This window comes from Lepus europaeus, chromosome X (assembly GCF_033115175.1).
Source record: "Lepus europaeus isolate LE1 chromosome X, mLepTim1.pri, whole genome shotgun sequence".
Lineage (NCBI taxonomy): Eukaryota > Metazoa > Chordata > Mammalia > Lagomorpha > Leporidae > Lepus > Lepus europaeus.
In genome coordinates, this window is record NC_084850.1 from 96,174,064 (window position 1) to 96,196,231 (window position 22,168).

At 47.5% G+C, this 22,168-nt stretch overlaps 2 protein-coding genes and 1 non-coding gene across 5 annotated transcripts in view; 1 reads left to right on the top strand and 2 right to left on the bottom strand.

The window, feature by feature from the left end:
• Positions 1 to 795: 795 nt before the first annotated feature.
• Positions 796 to 9,062, bottom strand: MAGED2 (MAGE family member D2). Of its 3 annotated transcripts, none has more exons than XM_062183700.1 (13): positions 8,979 to 9,062; positions 7,410 to 7,483; positions 6,522 to 7,013; positions 5,614 to 5,922; positions 5,452 to 5,515; positions 5,104 to 5,183; positions 4,521 to 4,615; positions 3,757 to 3,836; positions 3,622 to 3,664; positions 3,242 to 3,304; positions 2,002 to 2,116; positions 1,148 to 1,608; positions 869 to 953 (listed from the first exon to the last, which is right to left on the bottom strand). In XM_062183700.1, exons 2-12 carry the CDS (start codon positions 7,452 to 7,454, stop codon positions 1,156 to 1,158), a joined length of 1,839 nt encoding a protein of 612 aa, XP_062039684.1. In that variant the 5' UTR covers positions 7,455 to 7,483; positions 8,979 to 9,062; the 3' UTR covers positions 869 to 953; positions 1,148 to 1,155. The 3 variants fall into 3 exon arrangements, with proteins under 3 accessions (XP_062039685.1, XP_062039684.1, XP_062039683.1); XM_062183699.1 differs by lacking the exon at positions 8,979 to 9,062 and adding an exon at positions 8,362 to 8,448; XM_062183701.1 differs by lacking the exons at positions 1,148 to 1,608; positions 8,979 to 9,062 and having other exon boundaries at positions 796 to 953; positions 7,410 to 7,706.
• LOC133753923 (small nucleolar RNA SNORA11) lies at positions 2,292 to 2,420 on the bottom strand. The gene has a single exon (XR_009865153.1). It is a non-coding gene; the product is annotated as a small nucleolar RNA SNORA11 (small nucleolar RNA).
• Positions 9,063 to 17,440: 8,378 nt separating the features above from the next.
• Positions 17,441 to 22,168, top strand: part of ITIH6 (inter-alpha-trypsin inhibitor heavy chain family member 6) — a 30,410-nt gene continuing 25,682 nt past the window's right edge. Inside the window, exons 1-2 of the mRNA XM_062184304.1 lie at positions 17,441 to 17,571; positions 18,554 to 18,708. Of these exons, the coding sequence (XP_062040288.1) occupies positions 17,470 to 17,571; positions 18,554 to 18,708 (257 nt within the window). The 5' untranslated portion in view covers positions 17,441 to 17,469. The remainder of the gene's footprint in view (positions 17,572 to 18,553; positions 18,709 to 22,168) is intronic.

Here is a 22,168-nt window from a genome sequence, read left to right on the forward strand (position 1 = left end):
ATCTATCACTCTCTTCATGTCTCCTCATAAGCCCACCTGTGGTCCATCTCTTCCACCATCTCACGTGTCTATGTGTCAGAAACTGCGGAGTCAGTAATGAAGATCGAGACTCATACATTGCCATTGCTGCCATTGGGCCTGTGTCTTTATTCTGATCCAAACACCAAAACTCAAAACTGGGAATAAGCTGACACTGCTCTGCTTCTCAGTCCCTGCACCAAGATTACAGAGCATCTTGCTATGTTCCCCCAAAATCATGGGCACCATGTCCTAAGGGTGCCTCCCCATTGTTCAACATCCTTCCATAGTTCCCTGTCAGAGTCCTGTCTGGACAGTGCCCTTTCCCAGGCCCCATCCCCATCCCAGAACCCATTCAACTTCTTCCTCTCCACTGGCTCTTGCTCTGCTCATTTCTCCTTCCCCAAGAAAATGCTCCCTTGTTCTTTTATCTCCTTTTGTCTACCTGCCTCTTTCTCTCCTGTCTCACCCAGATTTCTCAAAAGGAGAGTCAACATGTCATTTCCAGTCTCTTCTCCCTCTGCTTCCTGCTCCAGACTTGCCCGTCCCAAACCTCTTTTTCAAATTGTATCCTTGGTGCCTCCAATCCACCTGACTGCACCCCCACTGAAATCCCATCTGCCCTATTGGCAAGAGATGGGGTTCAACCTAGCCCAGAGAAACAGGCTAATCTCACTCCTGGAGATCCAACAGTATTATCAAAATAAACATAGATTGAGGTGGAAACATCCCGCATTCCTTTTTAAATGTGATGCCAAACTGACAGCCCATCAAAAAAAAAAAAAAAAAAAGCAAGAAACTCAGAAATGGCAAATAGATTTAATGCAGAGTGTCAACTTCAATTGATTGATAGTGGCTGCCAAGAGTGCTATCTTGAGTAAGTTTCTGAGGATGCACCCTGGCTTGAGGAGAAAGACTGCTGGGATTAACAATATCTGAAAACACAAGTAAAAGAAAATCAAAAAAGTCAGGTAATATCCACCAAACACAAAGGAATAAAATGCCAATGCCAACAGTGTCTTTGCACACCCTCCACTGCCTTCTCCAACCCAGGCCTTCCAACAGCAGCCCAGCTCCACACCCCATCCCTGTGGGACCCAGCTAGCCCCACCACAACCAAGGCAGATACCTGAAATCTCACTTGTAGGAGAAACCACAGGCACCAGAGCTGCCACTGGTGCTGGCACCAGCACCGCCAAGGCCAGCAAAGAGCCCAAACGTGAGAGTGGCAGTCAGGCTGGCACTGGCACTGAAGCCACTGCTTGCACTGGCACTGGCACTGGCACCAGTACTGGTACTGGCACTGGTACTGGTACTGGCACTGGCACTGGCACTGGCACCACCACTCTCTTGGGCTTTGGCTTTAGCTTCAGCTCCTGCCTGGATCCGGGCTTTGGCCCAGGGTCCAATATCAGCTTCATCCCAGTTGCAGGGCCCAGCAGCATTCTCAGAGCCAAGCCCAATGCCCATTCGAGCTCTAATCTCAGCCCTCGCCTTGGCTTCAGCTGCAGCCTCAGCTGCAGCCTTCAAATCTGCTTCCATTGCCTCTCGGTACTGAGCTGCCCATTCCTTGGGATCCTTCTTTTGTACCTGAAACAACAGCCACAAGAAGGATCATACTTAGAGAGCACCTAAATAAGGCACCATGCTATAGGCTGTATTTAATATTATGAATACAGTTAAGTACTTCTACCAATTATGTACCTAATAATCCATCCTTGTTCTATACTTATTAGCTTTATGACCTTGAACATGTCACCTACTAACCTCTTTGAGTCTCAGTTTCTCATCTGCAACACAGCAATGACATACTACTTGTACAGGTTAAATAATTCAGATAAAAGTGCCCGGCATGGTGTTTGGCAATTAACAGATGCTTCTGAATGCTGAGATATGAACTACAGGCTGCTCTGCACATAGCTAGCCCCATCCAAGGGCACCCCATGCTCTCAATATGCCAAGTCTAGGCAGCTCTCCAATTACCTTGCAGGCAAACTTGAGGACTTTCATCTTGCTGGTCTCATAGTAGGAGCGCAGTCCCCAAAAGAACTCATACTCAGGGGGATTGCTATTGGGGACTCTGGCATAGTCCAGGTACCTTGAAAAGAGAAGTTGAAAACCTTTATTTCTAAGACAACCCAGGGCCCACCAAGTCAAAGACTAGAGAGACGTTACGTGGTGATGTGCTCCACTGAACACTCCAACTTTTCTTCCAACATTGAGCCTCGTGCCACTGGTCTTGCCTGGTAGCCACACAAAGGCACACAGGGCACATGTGTAGGGCATTTGTTTGTAAAGAGGCCACAAGTTTTATGCACCTCATCACAATGACCCAAGATTCCTGTTGGGTGTGTTGTAAACAGAGGAGCCATTCTTCAGGCCCCTTGCTCTGAGCACACCCCACCCTAAGGGTTCTTATCTGCAATCTGGCTAAACCCTGAAAAACCACCACAGAAAAAGATGGTAAATGAAGAGATAGCCATGATCAGAATGCTGCAGGCATAGTCCTAAATTCCTGACCCTGTGTGTGAGTGTGCCTGTGTTCCTGTGTGCTCAGGTGGTTCTGAGTGCCTATGTGTGTGCTTGCACATTCTTCAAAGGCCAGTGACAAGGCAGGTTCTCGCCAGAAAGTCAGGAGGACTGCTCTCCAGGCCCAAACAAGCCCCTTAGCAGCTGTGGGCCATACTTAGAATTCCCCTCTTGGAGTCCCACGTTCTGCAAATACAAAACAGGGATGGAATAACCACACCTGTTTTGCAAGGGAGTAAGAAAATGAAAGGAGATATACAAGTCACATCCCTAGCCTGGTACCTGGCTACGTAAAGGCACCATTTTATGGCATTTCTTTATGGGAATTAATGTCTAAGGTGCCCTGGATAGCACAGTGAAATGAAGCAAGCCTGTGGAGCCAAGTCCGAAACACCATTCTTTCATCTGCTACCTGTGTAACCCTGAGCAAATGGCATTGCCCCTCTGAGAATCTGTTTCTGCCTATGGACAATGCTAGTGATGATAATCTCTCCCTTGGAGAGACAAATGTGAGAGTACACAGAGTAATAGATTAGGAAATGCGTGTTACTCCTGTTCTATGTCACTGCTCCAGAAATAACCCACCATCTGCATGCACGCACGCATGCACACACTGACACACACCATGGTTGTGTTACTCAGTTCTGAAACAGATAAAATGCATGGACCACACCAACAGCAGAAAGACACTTACTTCTGCTTCACAAACTCATCAGTAATGAGCTTTTTCACATCCCCAAAGAGTGAGTGATGTATCCTGAGAACAGAAAAATGAAAATAAATAAATAAAGACAGTGAGGGCTGTGGCACTTCCCAGATGTGGTCAGAGGTGTTTCCAATATGAAGAAGATTTTCAGCACAGAGGGAAGCTCCATAGAAGCTAAAGAGAGAGTGAGAGGGAGCAAACAGTTCACGGCCACTTACCCAACCACCCGGGTCAGAACCCAGGACCCTCTACCCAGCCCAGCACCCCCCGCCCGCGCCACCAGACCACCAGGCGGTTGCAATCCTGGGACCGTCCTCTCTTGCCAAAGGACAACACGGACAGCAAGCGCTGAGAGAGCCCAATCATACCCAGGGCGCAGCCCCAACTTGCGCAGCACCTCCCAGATGACAGCTGCAGGGGGAGGCAAGAGGAGACAGGGCCGAAAATGAACACACGGAATTCAGACCCCGGCCACCCATTCAGCTGCGTGCCCCGCCACTCACCCTCACTGGATCGATTTCCATTCATGAAGATGATGCTAAGAAGCACCATGAGAAGGCCCAGCTTGGGTGAGTCCTTGGTCCTAAGGGAATAATGGACAGAGAAAAGTTTATGTGCAGGAGCCATCTGCAAGTCACATCAGGTGAGCCTCTCACAGCTTCCTTGGATATGGCAGAATTCTGCCCTGTCCGGGCTTCAAGCTCTATGTGACCCTGGGCAAGGTACTTAAGATTCATGGACCTCAGACTTCAATACAGTGAAATGAGAAAATCACACCCTCTCCTCCCCAGGTTACCAAGAAGATGGGTGAATGCCTGTCAGCCTGGTACAGCACAGACACGCAGTCAATTGTGGCTCCTTTTCTCTCTCCCTCAGCCTTCAGAGATTTCTAGGCAGAGCCCCACTGACACTAACGGCCTTCGAGCATCGTGATCCATTCACACCAAGGAGCCCTCCTTTTATAGTCATTCTACCATGGCCAGGCCAGTTACTCAGTAGGAAGTAGGAAGTGACGGGCCTCCTTTCCTGGAAGCTTCTGGAAAAACAGCACACCTGGCAGCAACAATGCCCCCACCTCAGGCTCCTACACTCTTCAATCATAATCCTGTACCACTATTGCACGTGGAGCTTGAACTACATGCGGGAGCTGTGACAGGGGCTTTCCCGGCTCTCTAAGAGAATGTGGGGAGAGATGACAGGGAAGGAAGGGGTGGTGCCACAGACAAAAGCAGAACCCCGCTCCCACCCGAGCCCTGTCCCAGCTTACGTTCCCAGTATGCCTGCATCGGTGGGCTCTAAGGTGCTGAGAAGAATGTACAAGTGGTCATTCTTATCAATTTCCTTCAACTGAATCCCAAATACCTGTGGATGGGGAGAACAGCCTGTGAGATCACAAAATTCAGCTTCCTGGGCATCCTGCAGCTCCCTGGGTACCTAAGGGTTGTGTGTGTGTGAGAAATCAGTGAGATAACGCACATAAAGCATACAGCTAAGTGCCTGGCACACATTAAACATGCAAGAAAATGTACTGCCATCTCCACCATCATCTTTCTAATTATCGGGAAGCTAGGGAAACAGAGATAAGCATCTGAAATACGTGACAGGATGCATCCAGCAGCCGACCAAAGCCAGGACTAAGTTGCGTGGCTTGAGTCCTAGCTGTGCTTTCACCACTGACTTCTGTGTGACCTGTGGCTGGTCTACACTCTTCCCTAGGCCACTATCTGCTTATCTGCACAGTGACAGGACTGGATTAGTAGGTCTCTGTGGTTCTCCCTAGAAGGGACATATACGCCTTTGTTCCATGCAAGCCTTCCCACTGTGCCCATCCCCCAGGGCTGCCCCTTTACCTTCTCCAAGGAATAGCCTGCTCGCTCGATGATTTCCGGGTACACATCAGTGTATTCTTTGATGACGTCCTTCAGCATGTCTGCAACAGGAGAGTGTTGCAAGCACCTGGGCTTAACAAGACGCCAGATACACACACCCCCAATGTCCAAGCCATAAAACTTTTTCCAACCATGCCATGAGTGGCGTAGCCAGCTTGTGAGCTTATCAATAGAGATGCTAGCACTGCCAAGTGAGAACTTTGGGAAGACAGAGATAAGGACATAAGAGCAAGGAGTACCCCAGTTATATGAGGGAGAGGGTAATGGAGGGTAAAGCTCAAGGCAGGTGGGGTATCAGTAGGACTCTACCTGAGCGTTTGATTGGAATCTTTGTCTGGTCTTTAGCCAACAGGTACTTCACCAAATCATTTGCCTGGGAGAGAAGGACAAAAAAGGAATGTGAGAAGATGGCAGAGAAGAGGACAAGGCAAGGCAGCGGACAAGGCAGAGTGCAAAGGACAGAATTCTTACCCTGCCTTGCAAAAGGGCCACATCCCGAGGTGGCGGCGCTTCAGGCTCTTGGGATGACTGGAGCTTGGCAGCTCTACGGCGAGCCTTGCCCCTACGGGCTTTAGGGGACCTCAGGGAGAGCAAGGCTCTCCGGGCCCAAGCAGCCAGCCGAGTCCGTGATGCCCTACGGGCCCAAAAGGCTATTGGCCCCCTTGAAGCCCTGCGGGCCATTGAGGCCATCAGAGCCTTTGAGACTCTTCGGCCAGCTGTGGTTCCAGAAGCCTGACTCTGATCACTGTTGCCATCCTCTTCTCCATCGAGATGTTTCACCTGCATCAACACAGAGGCAGTTCAATGTCACCACAGGAAGCAGGTGGTCATTTTTTTCTTCACCCTATCTCTTGCAGGAAGCACCCCTTATTCCCATTCCCATAGTCCCAGCCTCACTCACTGGTCATGCTGAGTCCTGGGTTTGTTTTTTCCTGACTATCAAGCAGGAGTTTCATCTCCCCAGCAGCCAGGAGCAACCCAAAGGTGTGGCCTGAGGATTCCTCTTCTGTGTGAACCACTGTCTCGGCTTGTAGTACCCTAGACAAGTTACCTCTCAGGGATTCGGCTTCCTTCTCTAGAAAACTGGGGTTCTAAGTGTGCGTTCAACATTTAATGACATGCCCTGAGTGAATGTGCCAACAGTTGGCACCTACTGTATAAACACAAACTGTGTTCCATTCAGACTGCAGCCATGTATATTCCTGTCTCATTGCCCCACCACCAGCAAGTTCACTAAAGACACCAATCACATCACATTCTTCTCCATGTCCCCCGACAGCCTTGATGAGCAGAGGAAGTTCCGAAATGTTTACAGAACGAGTGAACCCCATGAGAGAAGAGGAACGGAAAAGCAAGAGTGGTGACTGCAGAGTTCTTACCTTTCGGGCTTTCTTGGCCTTAACCTTGGGCCGAGTGTCCTGGTTCTCCTGAGTTGGAGCAGCTGCACCCTCAGGCTCCCGTTCTTCTGCTGGAGCCTGAGAAGCAGGAGTCTCAGTCTCCGAGGCCTTTGCCTTGACCTTCTTCTCAGCCACACAGCTGACCTTTTTGGTCTCAGCGGCAGGCATTGTCACAGCCTGCGGGTCAGCATTCTGTGTCTTGGTGTCAGCTGCTGGACTCTTGTTTTCAGCTGCCACAACCTGTGTATCCGTCAGCTGAGCAGTCGATGAGCCCTGGGTGGCAGCTGCCTCCTGAGCCTCTGGGGCCTTTGAGACCTCCGTGGCCTTTGAGACCCCTGGGGCTTTTGAGACCTTCACAACCTCTGAGACCTTTGGTGCTTTTGAGGCCTTTGGTGTATCTGAGACCTCCAAGTTCTGGGTCACTGTCAACAGGGTCTGCATCATTGAGCCACTGTCCTTTTCTGAAGCTTCAGCCTGCAAAGAGGAAACAGCGAAGTTCACAGACCTTCTCCACATCCCCAACTAGACAAAAGGTTCCAAATTTCCAAGGCCATACTTCTCTGACCTGCACTGTGTACTGACTCCTACCCACAATGCGCTCCAACCACCTCTGCCTAACAAGACCCCCCTTTCCTCTGAGCCAAGAACTGATGGCAGAAGAGGGGGCCTATGCCCTCCTGCCTGCCAGCACCCCACCCCCCGCCCCAGCCAGCTTCTCTTCCTCTCTCCCTCCACTGAGAGAGGGAGCGCTCAGGCAGGGAAAGTGGGTGGAGAAGGGCAAGGATGGGAGGGGAAGTGCCAAGGGACTTGGAGCAGCAGTAGGGACTGGAAAGGAAAAACAGCTGGGGAGAGGACAGAAAGAGACCTTACCTGGAAGCGAGTTAGACCCGAACCACTCTCGCTTGTGTCAGACATGTCTCAAGCTGGCCTGGCAAAAGCTGAGCCTGAAGGGGAAAAGGTCTAGGTCAAGTGGAGAGCCCACTGAACGTCCTCTCCCCCGATCTGCCTAGAGGCTGAGCCTCGCCTTCCCTAGAGCCCTAATCCCAAGCCCTCCCCCAACTCCAACAACTCCGTTCTCAGATACAGGAATCCAGAGCGTCTAGCTCTCAATTCTCTGCAGCCGCACCCTCCCCTTCTCCAGGAAGATGTGCCAGCGCGGCAGCTCTGAGGACCCCGCCCCTTTTCCCAGTGCACCCCCCCCAGCCGCAGGCCGACAGTGCGCATGCGCGCCTGCTGCAGGGCCCATCTCAGCCCCGCCCTCTTTCCCAGCACAAGCCCTTTCTTTGATGTCCACCGTGCACATGCGCATTCGGCAGCGAGCCCCGTTGAGCGCTGGCCCTGCTCAACACGCCCCTTTCTAGCGATACTCAGTGCGCATGCGTAATGGTCACCGTCTCAGTCCAGCACCCTACCCCAACACACGCCCCTCTCCAGGTCCGCAGTGCCATTGGGTCCCACCCCCTCCCCAACAAACCTCCCTCTCAAACTGTCGCAGTATCTGGTGGTCCCGGTCCCTCCCCTACTCACACCCACCTCAGAAAGTCCACAGTGCCTCCTGGTCCCGCCCTTTTTCCTAACACGCCCCCCTCCAAACAGGGGCAAAACGCATCTTGGTTCCGCCCCTTCCCTATTACACCCCTTCCTCAAATCTGTATTGAACTAGTGTTCCATCTTGGGCCCGGACAAACTGGGTTCAGTCCCCTCCCTTCCCAGCCGGATGGATCCGGTACGATCCGGTCCTTTCGGCAGGTTTTCTCCAGATCCCAGAGGGTGGGGCCGACCCCTAGCGGGCCCTCATCCAAACCTGGGCCCCGCTGCTCACCTAGTCCTTCTCCAATTCCTGAGCGCGTCCAGTCGCTCCAAGCCCCTCCGAAACTCGGAGACTGCCCTCCCCCCTCCAGGCCGGAAGTGGTCCCGCCCCTTTCCGCCTCCCTAGGGGGCCTCCGTCCCAGCCTGTCTGCCCCTCCCCCACTCCTGCTCCTCATTCCTTATCCCCCCCCTCCGTATTCCCGCTGCCTCACTCCCTACTCCCCAGTCCCCCATCGCATTTCCTATTTACCCCGCAGAATTCCCTATGCCCGCTCCTTACATCCTCCTCCGTGTCACCTTTGCACAACCTCCCCTCCGTATTCCTTAACCCTCCTCTGCATCCCCTATTCTCTTCTCTGGATCTCCACTCCCCTTAGCAGTCCTCGTCCCCCACCCAGCATGCCGGGTCCCCCGTTTCTCTCCTCTCCTCCTCCTTCTCTAGTCTCTGCTCTCCAGTCCTTACAGCTTACTACTTTCTCAGTCGTCCTCATTGCCTACACCCTGCTTCGGGTCACCTCTGCTCCAGCTGCAGTGGTGCAGTAAGAATTGTCCACCTGCCTGGCTATGGGTTCGAGTGGGCTAGAACCACTGTCTGACAGCCAGGCAAACTCCAATCTCGACGCTCCTCACCTTGTCCTCGAGCGAGTCCGGGATGCGTCTGCCCTCTCTCAGTCCCTCTCGAAGTCTCAGCCTCCTGGACTAGGAGCTGCAGACAGCCCAGCCCAGCCCAGCCCCTTTCCGCAGCCCCCTGCCACCCCCCCTCGCCTTCCTCGGGGGTGGGGCAATGGGGCCCCGCTCAGGGCTGTCTGACGCCAAAGCCCATGTTTATGCCACTGTACCAGGCTCAGTCTGAAGCTATTCCAACCCAAACCACCCCCTGAAAGCGATTCATTCATTGAACTTATTTATTTTTATACTTTATTTTTTCTTATTACAGAGATAATGTGTTGTTGCTGTGAATATTTAAATAATGCAGAAGTATGCAACATACCAATGAAAGGCCACCCTTATCTCATTCCCCAGAAATAACTGCTGTTACATTTTTATATACATTCTTCCAGATTTCTTTCTATTCATATACTAATTATTTGGGTTTTCTTTCCATAAATGGTGCACTATTCCTACTGTTTTGTAGCCTGTTCTTTTTTTCTTTCACTTCTACATTTAAACATCTTTTCAGCAGTGCACGTTTTTCTTAACAGCTGCATAACCTTTTCTTGTATAGATGTCCCATAATTTTTTAACGAGTCCAGCACACATAGACATTAGCATTGTTTCCGTGGGTATTTTTTACTGTTACAAAAAAATGCTACAAGGAACATACTGGCATCTGTATTGGGCTCGTTTGTTTGATTTTGGTTTTTTTTTTTTTTATGGTACTTTTTGCTAACTTTGGTGCAACAAAATATGTTCCATTTTCACACAGATTTGTCAATTTACTCTCAAAAAAATGCATTGGATAATATTCCCACCAAAGATGTCTCCCAGATGTTTACATGTCACACTATACAAATCATTTTTCATGACTTATGATGCTTTTTGCGATACAAAAATTATTATGCATTTAATTATTATACATATAGTCAAATACATCGTTTTTTCCTTTTTCACAACTGGATTTTGCTTCTTGTTTAGGATGCTTTCCACACTCCAGTTTAAGCACTTTTATTGCTTTATTATTTGCATTCAAATGTTGAATCATTCCAAAATTTGTTTTGTGTAAAGATTCAGCTTGTTTTTTTCCTCCAAAATCATAGTCTCTTATCCCTAAACTATGCACAAACTAATCCATCTACTCACTGTGTTGAAATGTCACCTCTATCATAAAATAAATTCACCTAAGTATTCAGTTCTATTGAGGAAAGCACAATAAGAGGTAAACATAACAGAAACTAGACAAAAGCATTATTAATTATGGAGTGTATTAATGCAGACCTTCAAAACCTAAGAGAAAAGTTGACAGAAACCATAATAGAATTCAGCACAGCAGTCGGTAGCTGAGATAATATTTGAAATCTTCTCCATATCCAAAGTCTGCTTTGTGAGATCATCTCTTCCTTAACTTAACAAATAAAGTAGTGTTAATTCCTATGTTCTCTGGATAATTAGAGATATGCAACATACATTTCCCACATTTTCAAGGTGGCTTTCTATTCTCTTGTCTTTTCTCTTTGTCTCTCCATGATGCCCCAAATTCCATGACCTTTGTCATCATCCAGGTAAGCACTGATTGTGGTTTGGACTAGAGTGGTAGCAGTGGACATAATGAGAAGTGATTGAATTCGTGAGACAGTAAAGAAACAAAAAGCAATAGGATTCAGTGAGTAACTAACCAGATCCGGGGGAGAAGAGTGAGAAGCGGGAAGTGTCAAAGGGAACACTTCGGGAGCTGCTGTGACTCCTTTCACCGAGGTATGAAATATTGAAGGAGGAATGGGTTTGAGGGAGCCTGAACGTTGATTTAGAGGCACCTGTGGAACATCCGGGTAGAAGTGTCCCACCAGCATTTGAACATACGTGTCTGAACCTCAGGAAAGAGGTCTGAACTGAGATGACAGATCTAGAAGTCATCAGCCCTGGCCCAGGCCCAACCATTGAGAGCATTTGGGAAGTGAATCAGCAGATAGGAGTGCACTCTATCTCTATCACTATCTCTGTCTCTGTCTCTGTCTCTGGCATGTGTGTGTGCCTCTGTCTCTTTGCCCCTCAAATAAACACAATAATGAAAAATTAAGCAGCTGGCATTATGGTACAGCAGGTTAAGCTGCCACTTGTGATGCCCAAGTGGCATTTCAGAGTGCTGATTTGAGTCTTCACTGCCCTGCTTCCAATCCAGTTTCCTGTGAATGTGCCTGGGAAGACAGAAAATGATGGCCTAATTGATTGGGCCCCTGCCACCTATGTGGGAGACCAGGATGAAGTTCACGGTTCCTGGCTTCAGCCTGGTCCAGCCCTGGCTGTTGTAAGCATTAGGGCGGTGAACCAGTGAGTGGGATGGAGTCTCCCTCTGTCTCTCTCTCTCTCGGGCACTCTGCCTTTCAAGTAAATAAAGAAATCTTTAAAAAGAAAAATAATAAAAATGAAATTTCCAAAAAGTTCATGAAAATGGGTGCTCAGAAAGAACTGTATGTGAAATTCAAAACAATTTTATATCAAAATAAATTTATATATACTTCAATTTTTCATGAACTTTTTGAGTTATGTTCATATATAGTTGTCAATATTCCATCTAAACAGAATACTTCGCTCTTCCCAGATGTGCCTTGATTTCCTTTTGCTTAGGACCCTTTGCTCACGGAATTTCTTCCCCTTAGAATGCCCTCTGTTACATCTATGCCCACATGATGTCTACCTTCCAACATTTTAAGTTCTAGCATGCTTTAAGTCCCAGTTGTGGCCTTTAAAATCCTGGGTGAAGTAACAGAGTACCTTAGGCGATATTGTTGGATTCAAAGGACTGAGGCACAATATCTGCCCACATCCGTCAAAAGAAGCATTCCCAAAGATTTTCAAACCCACCCTTTCCCAGCCCCCTTCTCATTCCACCACCTGCATAACCCAACGTCCTAAACACCCTTATCTTACGCCCTGGGGGTCAGGGAAGAGGCAGCAACCTTATCAGGGAGAAGACAAATGAGTCTCAGTCCCCAGTCATCACCCTCTGATCAGAGAGATTTACTCCTACTTTCTCCTTGTGAACTGTTAGCATTTTCAGATCTGCAGTATCCACGCATAAAGTCTGTGGAACCTAAGTCACTGGAGCCTAGACCCATTTCCGTTGTCCACAGATCAGGAGACAAATACCTGAGATTATGTAAATCCTGCTTGTCAACTAAGGGGAACTATGAAACGCTCAGTTATCACCAGGCATCTCTGTCCAGGATAAGGAAAGGCAAACTAAAGATTGCTTAGTACACAATGTGGGGATGAAACTTCCTAATCCCAGAGCACCCGAGAGAGTTCAGACCACAGAAGCTCAAATGACAAGCTCAGGATACCACCATCACCAAATCTGTCCTGGCACATTTCCCTTTCTCCAAACTACACAGAATCAGTGTCTCTGAATTTTGCAGAGTTTGGAGGTAAGGCTGGGGGAGGGTGGTAAAGATTTCCCTTCAAGTTTACCTAGCATTTCTTTAGTCATCTAAGTGATACAGCACAGCACACTAATCAACTTGAAATTGGACACCAGACTTTCTTCAAATTTTCACAGCCATTCCCCACTTCAGAAAAAGGCCAACTAACTGTGCCTTCTGCACTCCACTGCTCTCAGGCCCATTGGGCCCTTTCTAGTCCCCAGCATACTGGCAGCATTCATGCCTTTCCATTTCCAGGCTCTCTATGTCCTCTCTTTTGAGCTTCTAGTGGAGTCTCAGAATCTTTATATATGTAAGAAAATTTCACTCACTTTGTGTCCATCTCAGCCCCAGGACTATCTTTCCATGATTTCCGTAGGTGGGGAAATCTGCTACCCACTTCTGGACTAGCATTCCTTCTCCCCTGCTCTTTGTATCCCCTGCTCTGTGCTGTATCACTTAGTCCTTCCTCAGCACAAGCCTGGGAGGCAGGATTGGGCCAATTCCATGGCATGTGCACCACCCTCATTTCACAGAGGACAGCACTGGGAGTGGGAACAGTAACTTGCCCCAAAGGAACTAATGAGTGACCCAAAGATAACTTGCATCCAGGTCATAAGTTAGCAAATACCGGAGCCTTAAGAACTACAGATTTCTTCCAGTGATCAACGTCCCAGAATATTCTTTGCAACCCTCTCTATAAACATATGGTAGGCATATTACAGTATAATTTTCATCTGTGGAGGCAAATCTAACTGGATACCCAGATGTTCACTTAAATATTGTCACAAAGTGTCACAGGCTATATAACTATTTCATTACTGTGATGTGAACACAAAGTTTTTAACATTTGATTTTTATTAAATTCATACTGCTACATGGTAACAAATCACACAATATAGAAGAGCATATGATAAAAACTAATGCCCTGCTTCGAACCTCCCTTCTCCATCCCACCTCCGCAAAGGCACTTTTCAACATGTTTGGTTTTAGTTCTACCAGTGATTCCCTTTGTAACTCTAGAAAATATGTATACTGTTTCTTTACTTGTAAAATCTATATAGGATGCCTCACTTTTCCTACTTCCTGCAGTGCTTAGCATTGATATTCCTTCTTTCTTAGTTAATTTTGTAGCTTAAAAATATACTCATATGTCTATTTCTTATTCCATCCATATTTAGCAAATAACTTCTCCTGCTCACTTTTTATGACAAGTGGGTTAGGGCCAATAACTTCCCTTCACTCAATCAATATCCCACATCGTCATTTTCAGTTTCCTATCCTATTATTCAGGTGATTCACATTTCTATTCTATTCTGCAACTACAACCAGGTCTTCCCTGCTCTGTCTCCCCAAGTTGACTCTAAAACCTGAAAACCAATAAACAACATTTACATTATCATGATTAGGTAAATATTTTTCAAAATCCAGTGAGCCAGGAATATACTTCCTTCTCTACAAGTTCAATGTCACAGTCTTTGGACCTCTCCAAGGAGAAGGCTTCTAACATCAAGGTCAAATGGAGTCTCTCATACTCCATCAGCTGCTTATAATCATAGATTTTATTTTGCTTTATATTTAAACCATAGCTTTCTTGAATAATTATAGGGGGAGAAAGAGAAAGAGATAGGGGAAGACAGAGAGAGAGAGAGAGAGAGAGAGAGAGAGAGAGAGAGAGAGAAGGATTAATTTTAATATCTTTTCTTTTTTTCCTTGAATTATATGTCTTTGTTATATTCCTTCACTCAACAAATATTTATTAAGTGTTTGTTTATGTGCCAGGCACTATTCTAAAAGCTAAAGATATAGCAGCAAAAAAGATAAATAGTAATCCTTGTCCCACAGAGAGCTGATTCTAGTGAGGGAGAAAGATAAAATTATCAGATAAATAAGTAAAATACATAACAAGTTAAAAATGTGTGATAAGTGCTATGGAGAAAAATTAAGCTAGGCAAAAGGGATGCAGACTGCTAAAGAGGGTGGTAGCTTATTTTGGTTTGAAATAGGTTGGTCAAGGAAAGACTCACTAAGCAGGTAACATGTAAGCGAAGAGTTGCATGAGGTGAGAGAGGTAGCCAAGTGGGTACTTGGGGAATGAACATTCCAAGCAGCAAAAACAGTCAGTGCAAAGGCCCTGGGGCAGGTCCATACCTGACACTTTTTTCATGCCTGGCATTTTTAAAGAACACAAAGGTCAGGGTTGACAGAGAGGTGGAGGAAGGCAGCAAGGAAAGTAATAGGAAATGAGGTTAGATGGGCCCTGTGAGTCACAGTGGGATCTATAGGAGAATTGCGAGGAGAGAGGAGAGAGGATCTTACTTGGTTTTCAAAGGGTCTCCCTGACTTTTGTGAAAACATGCTGGGGCAAGGGAGAAGGGCGAGGAAAGGGAAGAAAAAAAATCAAAAGCTGGAGGACCAGCGTGGGAGCTGCTGCAAGAATTACTTGGGTTGGATGCGCTATTTTCTTTCTTTTTTTTTTTTAAAGATTTTATTTATTTATTTGAGAGGTAGAGTTACAGACAGTGTGAGAGAGAGACAGACAGACAGAAAGGTCTTCCTTCCATTGGTTCACTCCCCAAATGGCCAGCTTCCTCCCGGCTTCCCGCATGGGCGCAGGGGTCCAAGGACTTGGGCCATCTTCCACTGCTTTCCCAGGCCATAGCAGAGAGCTGGATCTGAAGGGGGAGCAGCCGGGACTCGAACTGGTGCCCATATGGGATACCAGCACTGCAGGCAGAGGATTAACCTACTGAGCCAGAGCACTGGCCCTGCACTATTTTCTGAATTCACTATTCTGGACTCCTGTTCCAGAAAGCTGTAGAAAATCAGCTTCTCATAGTGTTTTTGACAGTTTCCTTCATTGTTTCTGTTCCCTTGGTCTGAAACACCAATTCCTATTATTCAAAAGTGGACTCTATTGGACTGATTTATGTATCTTAAAATGTTCTCTAATATTAAAAAGAAAAAAAGGCCGGCACCGCGGCTCAATGGGCTAATCCTCCACCTGCAGTGCTGGCACCCCGGGTTCTAGTCCTGGTCGGGGCGCCGGTTCTGTCCCGGTCGCTCCTCTTCCAGTCCAGCTCTCTGCTGTGGCCTGGGAAGGCAGTGGAGGATGGTCCAAGTGCTTGGGCCCTGCACCCGCATGGGAGACCAGGAGAAGCACCTGGCTCCTGGCTTCGGATCAGGGTGGTGTGCCGGCCGCAGCACACCGGCTGCAGCGGCCATTGGGGGGTGAACCAATGGAAAAGGAAGACCTTTCTCCCTGTCTCTCTCTCTCTCACTGTCCACTCTGCCTGTCAAAAAAAATGCTCTCTAATATTTTCTGTTTCTTCCTCCTCCCTGTACCCTCCCCCCAGACACACATATTCTAGGCAATTTCTTCAATGTTATTTACCATTTCTTCCATTGATTTCTTTTTCATTTCAGCAACTTATTTTCAATTTCTAAGGAATTTTTCTTTTTTCTGAATGTTCCTATTTTGTGGCATCTAGTTGTTGTTTTATGTGCGTTATATCTTCTTGAATCTTGTTGAGAATATTACTAGTTGTTGTTTTTTTTCCCCTGAAGAAACAAAAGTTTCTCAGATTGCTCCTGGGTTCAGTTGTTGTAATTGTTTGTCTCATTCTTTTGCTCTCATGCTGCAGGCTTCCTTCGTTTGCCTGGGAATCTTTGGTTATCTGTTTATATTCAAGAGAAAAGGACTAGGTGGCTGACGTAGGTTTTCTCTGTCCTGGATAAGCAGAGCATTGTCTAGCTAGAGCTCTAACCTTCATGAGGAAATTCCTTCAGGAAGCTTTGTGTGGACTTGGGCGAGGTGGCAATTGACAGGCTTTGGGACCTCCAAGTGCCGGGAAGGAGAAGACTCTGCTGTGTGCTACTACATGGCACAGGACAAGCCTGAGCGTCCTGGGGGCAGTTTGTAAACTGGGCATCAAAGATTTCCCTCCTGCAGGTCAAGGGCTAGAACTGCATGCGTTCTGTTTGAGCGGAAAAGAGAGAGAGAAGGAAGAAGGATCCTCAGTGATGCCGATGCCCCCACCCCAACCCACACCCCCAACCCCATCCACACGGGGCGAACCCTGCCACTCACTCCCATCCTGCACAGGACCTGCAGACGCTGTTTCTAGAGCACCCCATCTTGGCACCCCCTCCCTGCCACACCACTCCAGGTCTGCAAAGACACGGAGAACCTCTCATACTTTCCCATCTCTGTCGGACCTCACCCTACTCTTGTCCTAGCAGCCACTCGCTGAACGCTTACCACGTGTGGAGCGTACAAGCTCACTTAATCTTTACAAAAAGCTAACGCAGTAGGTTCTGTTAGGATCCCCATTTTATAGATGAGGAAGGTGAGGCTCCGGGGGAGGTGAGTTGACTTACGCAGGATCACTGAGTCAGCGAACTGAGATTCCAGCTCAGTCTGAGCCCAGAGGCAGCATTTGTGAACCATTGCATTATTTCCTTTTGCAGTCCTGCTGCAGCCTGTCTTGGCCTCGGACTCTTCTAGGGATTTAAGTCCCGTGTGTGTGGAACCCCTGGATTGCTATGGCACCTTGAGGAACGCCCTCCCATCTTGAGGCTTAAAGGCAGTACCAGGAAGGATCAGGCCTACTGTGCTTACCTTGCCAATCCCTTTCTCGTCTCTGCTACCTTTTTAAGATGACTGGTGCTAAGTGACCTTCCTCTGGCCCCAGTTACTGGGCTCTGGTGGATGTTTATAGGAAAGAAAAACCCCACCCTGAGCCAACATAGCAAACAGACAGACCCAGCACTCTGGTATGTTTAGTTTCCATTCATCTTACAGCTGGATGAGGGAAAAAGAGAGGCATGGAACTGGCCCTTCTCCAGGCAAGATGCCAGCCCCAGCTCTTGGACAATCCTGGCTTGTGTGGGCCTCAATGCCACATTCAGAGCCTTCCCCACCCTTCAGGATAGTCCCTCCCTCTCGAGAGAAGGGATACCTGGAGGTTTAAAAGAGCAAGGGTTTGGAGATCGGCCTCAGACCTTCTGGACGTCAACACGAGAGCAAGGCCCGAGGTGGCATCATGTCTGGGTGGAGGTGTCTCAGCTGTGGCAGCTTTCTCCTGAGCATTCTCCTTGAACTGACAAACCAGGGACCTCCTGGCCCCCTCTCATCAAGCACGAAGGTCAGTTCTGGGATGAGGGAACTAGGCTCTGGGATTTGTGAGAAAACTAGCTCCTTGGAGGCAAACAGGAGAAAGTAATTCAGGCTGTTTCTTCAGTGCCATGGCTAGAGAAAAGAGTCACTCTTTTTTGCGGAGAACACATCATGTGCTACACCAGGGCTCTTGCAAGAATCGTCGTTTTAGTTCTCGCAGCTTCTTTGGGAGCCAGGCTCTATTATGAGCCCCATTATAGAGGGGGAGAAAACTGAGGCGCAGAGGTTAAGACCCAGTTAGGAAGTGACAGAAGCAGCATTGAAACCCAGGCCCATCTGATTCAGGATGGGCCTTATTTCCCGCCACTCCACACTGCAAACAAACTAATTGTATATGAAGTGTGGTTAGACGGAGGGATCATGACTTCAGGAAAGGCATGACCTCAATCTCGAGGCCTTGGGGAACACATCTGTAAAATGTAGACCACAATGGTATGTAGTTCATAGGCCTGACAAAAGGATTAAATAAGATCATGCCATTCTTTCCACCTAAGATCCGAAAGATGGAAAAACAACAAGAAAAATTGATCAGAGTAGGGCTCAACGAGTGGTAACCACCCCGTCACATTCTAAAGTCTAATCCACGGGCCAGCAATTTCAGCACTCCTTAGGACTTTGCTAAAAGGGTGGAATTTCAGGTCTCACTCGAGACTCACTGAATCAGAATCTGCATTTCTAACAAGATTCTAGGAGCGGCATGTGCATGTTAGAGTTGGAGAAGCACTTGTCCAGATGTCCCTTGATTAGTGAACTCCCGTGAGTCTTTCATTTTGAGACCTCATAAAGGTCACTGCTACAACAGACATGACAAACACTGTTTTCCCTCTCTGGGCCTCAGTTTCTCCACTTGTACCCAGATACCTGTTCAGGAATCTTGGGTTCCCAAGTATCAACCCACCTAGGTCAAGGACAGAGTCTACCTGTAACTTACCTCTTGTCTCCTCTGGCAGCTTCTGATGACGAGCTATTCTGTGCGCTCCACTGTGGTATCTCGTTATGCCCACACTTTGATCACGTCTGACCTGTTCAATCCACATGCTGAGACACATGAAGCCATCTTTGAGCTGGATTTGCCTTGCCTCGCCTTCATCTCCAATTTCACTATGTAAGTCTGCTTCTGAACTCATTACTTCATTCATTTGTGCACGCATTCACTCATTTTTTTATTTCTTCTTTCAAAAGAACATAGTAATGAAGGGATTATACTCTGAGATCAGACTTGTTGAATTGGAATCCTTGGTTCTGTCACCTATGGGACTGGGGGAAAGTTACCTCACTTTTGAGAGTTTAATTTTACACATCTATGAAGTCAGAATAAAATTAGAACCTGCCTGTAATAATTCAGTGAATTAACATGTACAGAAATATATGCTAAAATCAGCCAGTTTATTGTGAGTATCTGATAATATTAGCTTTATTATTTTTTAAAATTTTTAATAAAACTTTTTTAAAGATTTATTTATGTATTTGAAAGGCAGAGTTACAGAGAGGAAGAGTCAGAGAGAGAGAGGGGTCTTCCATCTGCTGGTTCACTCCCCAGATGGCTGCAATGGGCAGAGCTGTGCCATTCCGAAGGCAGGAGCCAGGAGCTTCCTCCGGGTCTCCCACGCAGGTGCAGGGGCCCAAGGACTTGGGCCATCTTCTACTGCTTTCCCAGGCCATAGCAGAAAGCTGGATCAGAAGTAGAGCAGCCGGACTCGAACTGGCGCCCATATTGGATGTCAGCACTGGAAACAGTGGCTTTACCCGCTATGCCACAGCACCGGCCCCATAGCTTTATTATTTTTAATAGACATTTCCTGATGCTGACTCTGTGTGGCTTACATAGTCTAGTGGTGGGGAGGGGGCATGAAAAAAGAAAGCAGTTGAGTTCAACAAAATATATTGTGAGGAAAGAGAGGTCTGAATATGGAATGGATCAGAGGACGCTGGTCAGTCTCCTACCCCAAGGCAGTTGGACAAAGTAGCACAGAGATGACATGTAAACTGAGATTTGAACTATGAGATATTCATCAGACAAGCAGAATGAGGTGGAGGAGGGAATCCAGGCCAAAAGGTAAAGGTACAAATGTTCCCTCACTGAAGAACTACATGGATTTCCATGTCAGTGCAGTACAGGGGACAGGCAAGGGGTAGAAGAGTGATCAGAAATGAGACTTGTGATATAGGAAAAGATTAGGCCATAGAAGGCTTCCAACACTAGAACAAGTACTTGAATCTCACTTTATGGTCTGGAAACCATCTTATGGGTTTCCCCACGTATCAAGAAAAACTACTAAAGGATGTTGATTTACTAATGTATAAATTATACATGTATATATATATATTAATGGGAAATATATTAGCTACATTATGAAGCAAGCATACTTGTGTGAACATAAATCATGCAAGAAAACTCTATAAATAGAGTGTTAATATTCTTTTCCCACTCCTGCTTTGTCTCGAGAATTCCTTGGAGCTTGTGCACCCCACCATAGTCCATAATGAGGCTATATCATAAGGCTGTGAGCAAACAGTGATGATAGTGAAATGGTAGTGGGAAAGGGAAAGGTAGAACTGAGAAGCCCAGAGTTCAGGTAAGGAAATGGGGACAGAGCCCATGTGAAGGCTGCAGACGACTGTAGTAGGATAACGGTGGCGGGATTTGAGAGATCACTAGAGGAAGAACCGAGCTGACTGTGTGTAGGAAGTAAATAAATACGATGCTGCCTACCATTTTGTGGCTTGTCCAGCCTGCTAGATGACAGTAGAGGTGATGAACAAAATTGGGGGGGGGGCTCTCATTAGCCTGTATAACACCTTAGTGTGAATTAGGAAAAGGCCCCTGGCTTTGGATAGGACTCAGACTTAGCTGGTTAGTGAGTCCAGCACAGGCAAGGCTTCTGCCCTCACTCAGCTCCCTTCCCCCCATTCATGGGGAGGAGGTTCTTGTGCTGTAAACAACATGTGCAGCCTGGAAGAGCAGCCCTGGAGCCTCCGCCTGCTATGAAGAGCCTTCTGGCATTGTCTTGAAGAGTGGCTAGGTTGGAGGAGGTGATTGGTGTGGAATGAGGGCAGGCAGTTTATGAGAGTGGTGCTGAGGTAGTCAAGGAGGGCTTCCTGGAAGCAGGATTTCCAGATGGGTAAGATTTGAAGGAACCAAGATCATCACACTCAGGGGACCCAGGGAGAACAGACAAAAACAAGCAGGCATGCGTCTGGAGTATGGGGGCTAACCAGAGAGGTGGGCGGTCAAAGGATGCAAGGGCCAAGTAGTTCAACAGAATTTAGATTCTTGCTTCCATAGAAAAAACACCAAAAGAATTTTTTAAAAAAATTAAGAAAAGCAGGCTGGAGGAAATGTTCTTGGGCAGACTCTGTGGAAAGTATGCTGGCTGGAGGCAGCACACACACAGAGGCCCCAGTGTGTTGTTGCCAGAGCAGCTCCACCCTCCCCCCCCCCCCCCCCCGTCAACACCCCCCAGGAGACCTTGGGGCCGTGCCAGCTCGGCCCACCCCCACACTAGCCCAGGCCGGCAATGCTGCTTCAGCTGCCTAGAAACACTTCTCGCCTGAGTGGTCTCTTCTGCACACTTCAGTTCCTTCCTTGGTGTTCCTGGAAGTTGGTCAAGTAATTTTCTTGGTATTTGTGCCTCAGTTACTCCATCTGTAAAATGGAGACTGTTGTACTTGCCTCCTACAGGGCTGCATCAACGTTCTCTAGGACACCAAACTCTTCCTTCCCAGAGACAGCTCTGACCCGTCCCTCCCCTTTTCAAGATTTATCCGTAACTCCACATTCTCCAAGGCCAAAGTCCTCACTGCCATGTGTGAGCTCACTGAGTCTTATGTTCAAAGCCCCTTGTTGTCCTCTCCTACTAAACTGCTCCCCATACGTCTTGTTGCTGCCCCTCTCTTCTGTTCCTTGAAACACACTCTGGGTTTTCCTGCTGTCTGTCTGGGATGTCTATTCCATAAATAACTACTGAGTGCCTACTGTGAGTCAGACCATATTCGAAGTATTAGGGGTACAGCAGGAAATAAAACAAAATACCTGTCCTCAAGGAACTCACAGTCCAGTAAAAGAAGACAGTCATGAGAAAAAATAAACACATAAATACATGTTAGTTTATGGATGAGAAATGCTACAGACAAGGGCTAAGCGTTGTGGTGTAGCAAGTAAAGCTGCCGCTTGCTACACCGGCATCCAATATGGGCACTGGTTTGAGTCCTGACTGCTCCACTTCCAATCCAGCTCCCTGCTAATGGCCTTAGAAAGGCAACAGAGGATGGCCCAAATGTCTGGCACCTGCCATCCATGTGGGAGACCCACATGAAGCTCCTGGCTGCTGCCTTTGGCTTGGCCCAGCCCTGGTTGTTGCAGCCATACGGGGAGTGAACCAGTGGATGGAATCTCTCTCTCTCTCTCTCTCTCTCCCTGTAACTCTGACATTCAAATAAATAAATCAATATTTTTTAAAAAAAAGAAGTGCTAAAGACAAAGAGGAAAATAGAATCAGGGAAATAGTAAATGAGTGTGTGTGTTGGGCAGAGAAGTGCTATTTTAGAGTGATCAAGGATGAATC

Bases quoted from the DNA above. Each gene is read 5' to 3' on its own strand.
- MAGED2 (XM_062183700.1), bottom strand. From the start codon at position 7,454: ATGTCTGACACAAGCGAGAGTGGTTCGGGTCTAACTCGCTTCCAG. The intron at 7,014-7,409 runs GTAAGGTCTCTT...TCCTCTTTGCAG, and splicing joins CGGGTCTAACTCGCTTCCAG to GCTGAAGCTTCAGAAAAGGA. The intron at 3,305-3,621 runs GTATGATTGGGC...TTCTGTTCTCAG, and splicing joins AAGTTGGGGCTGCGCCCTGG to GATACATCACTCACTCTTTG.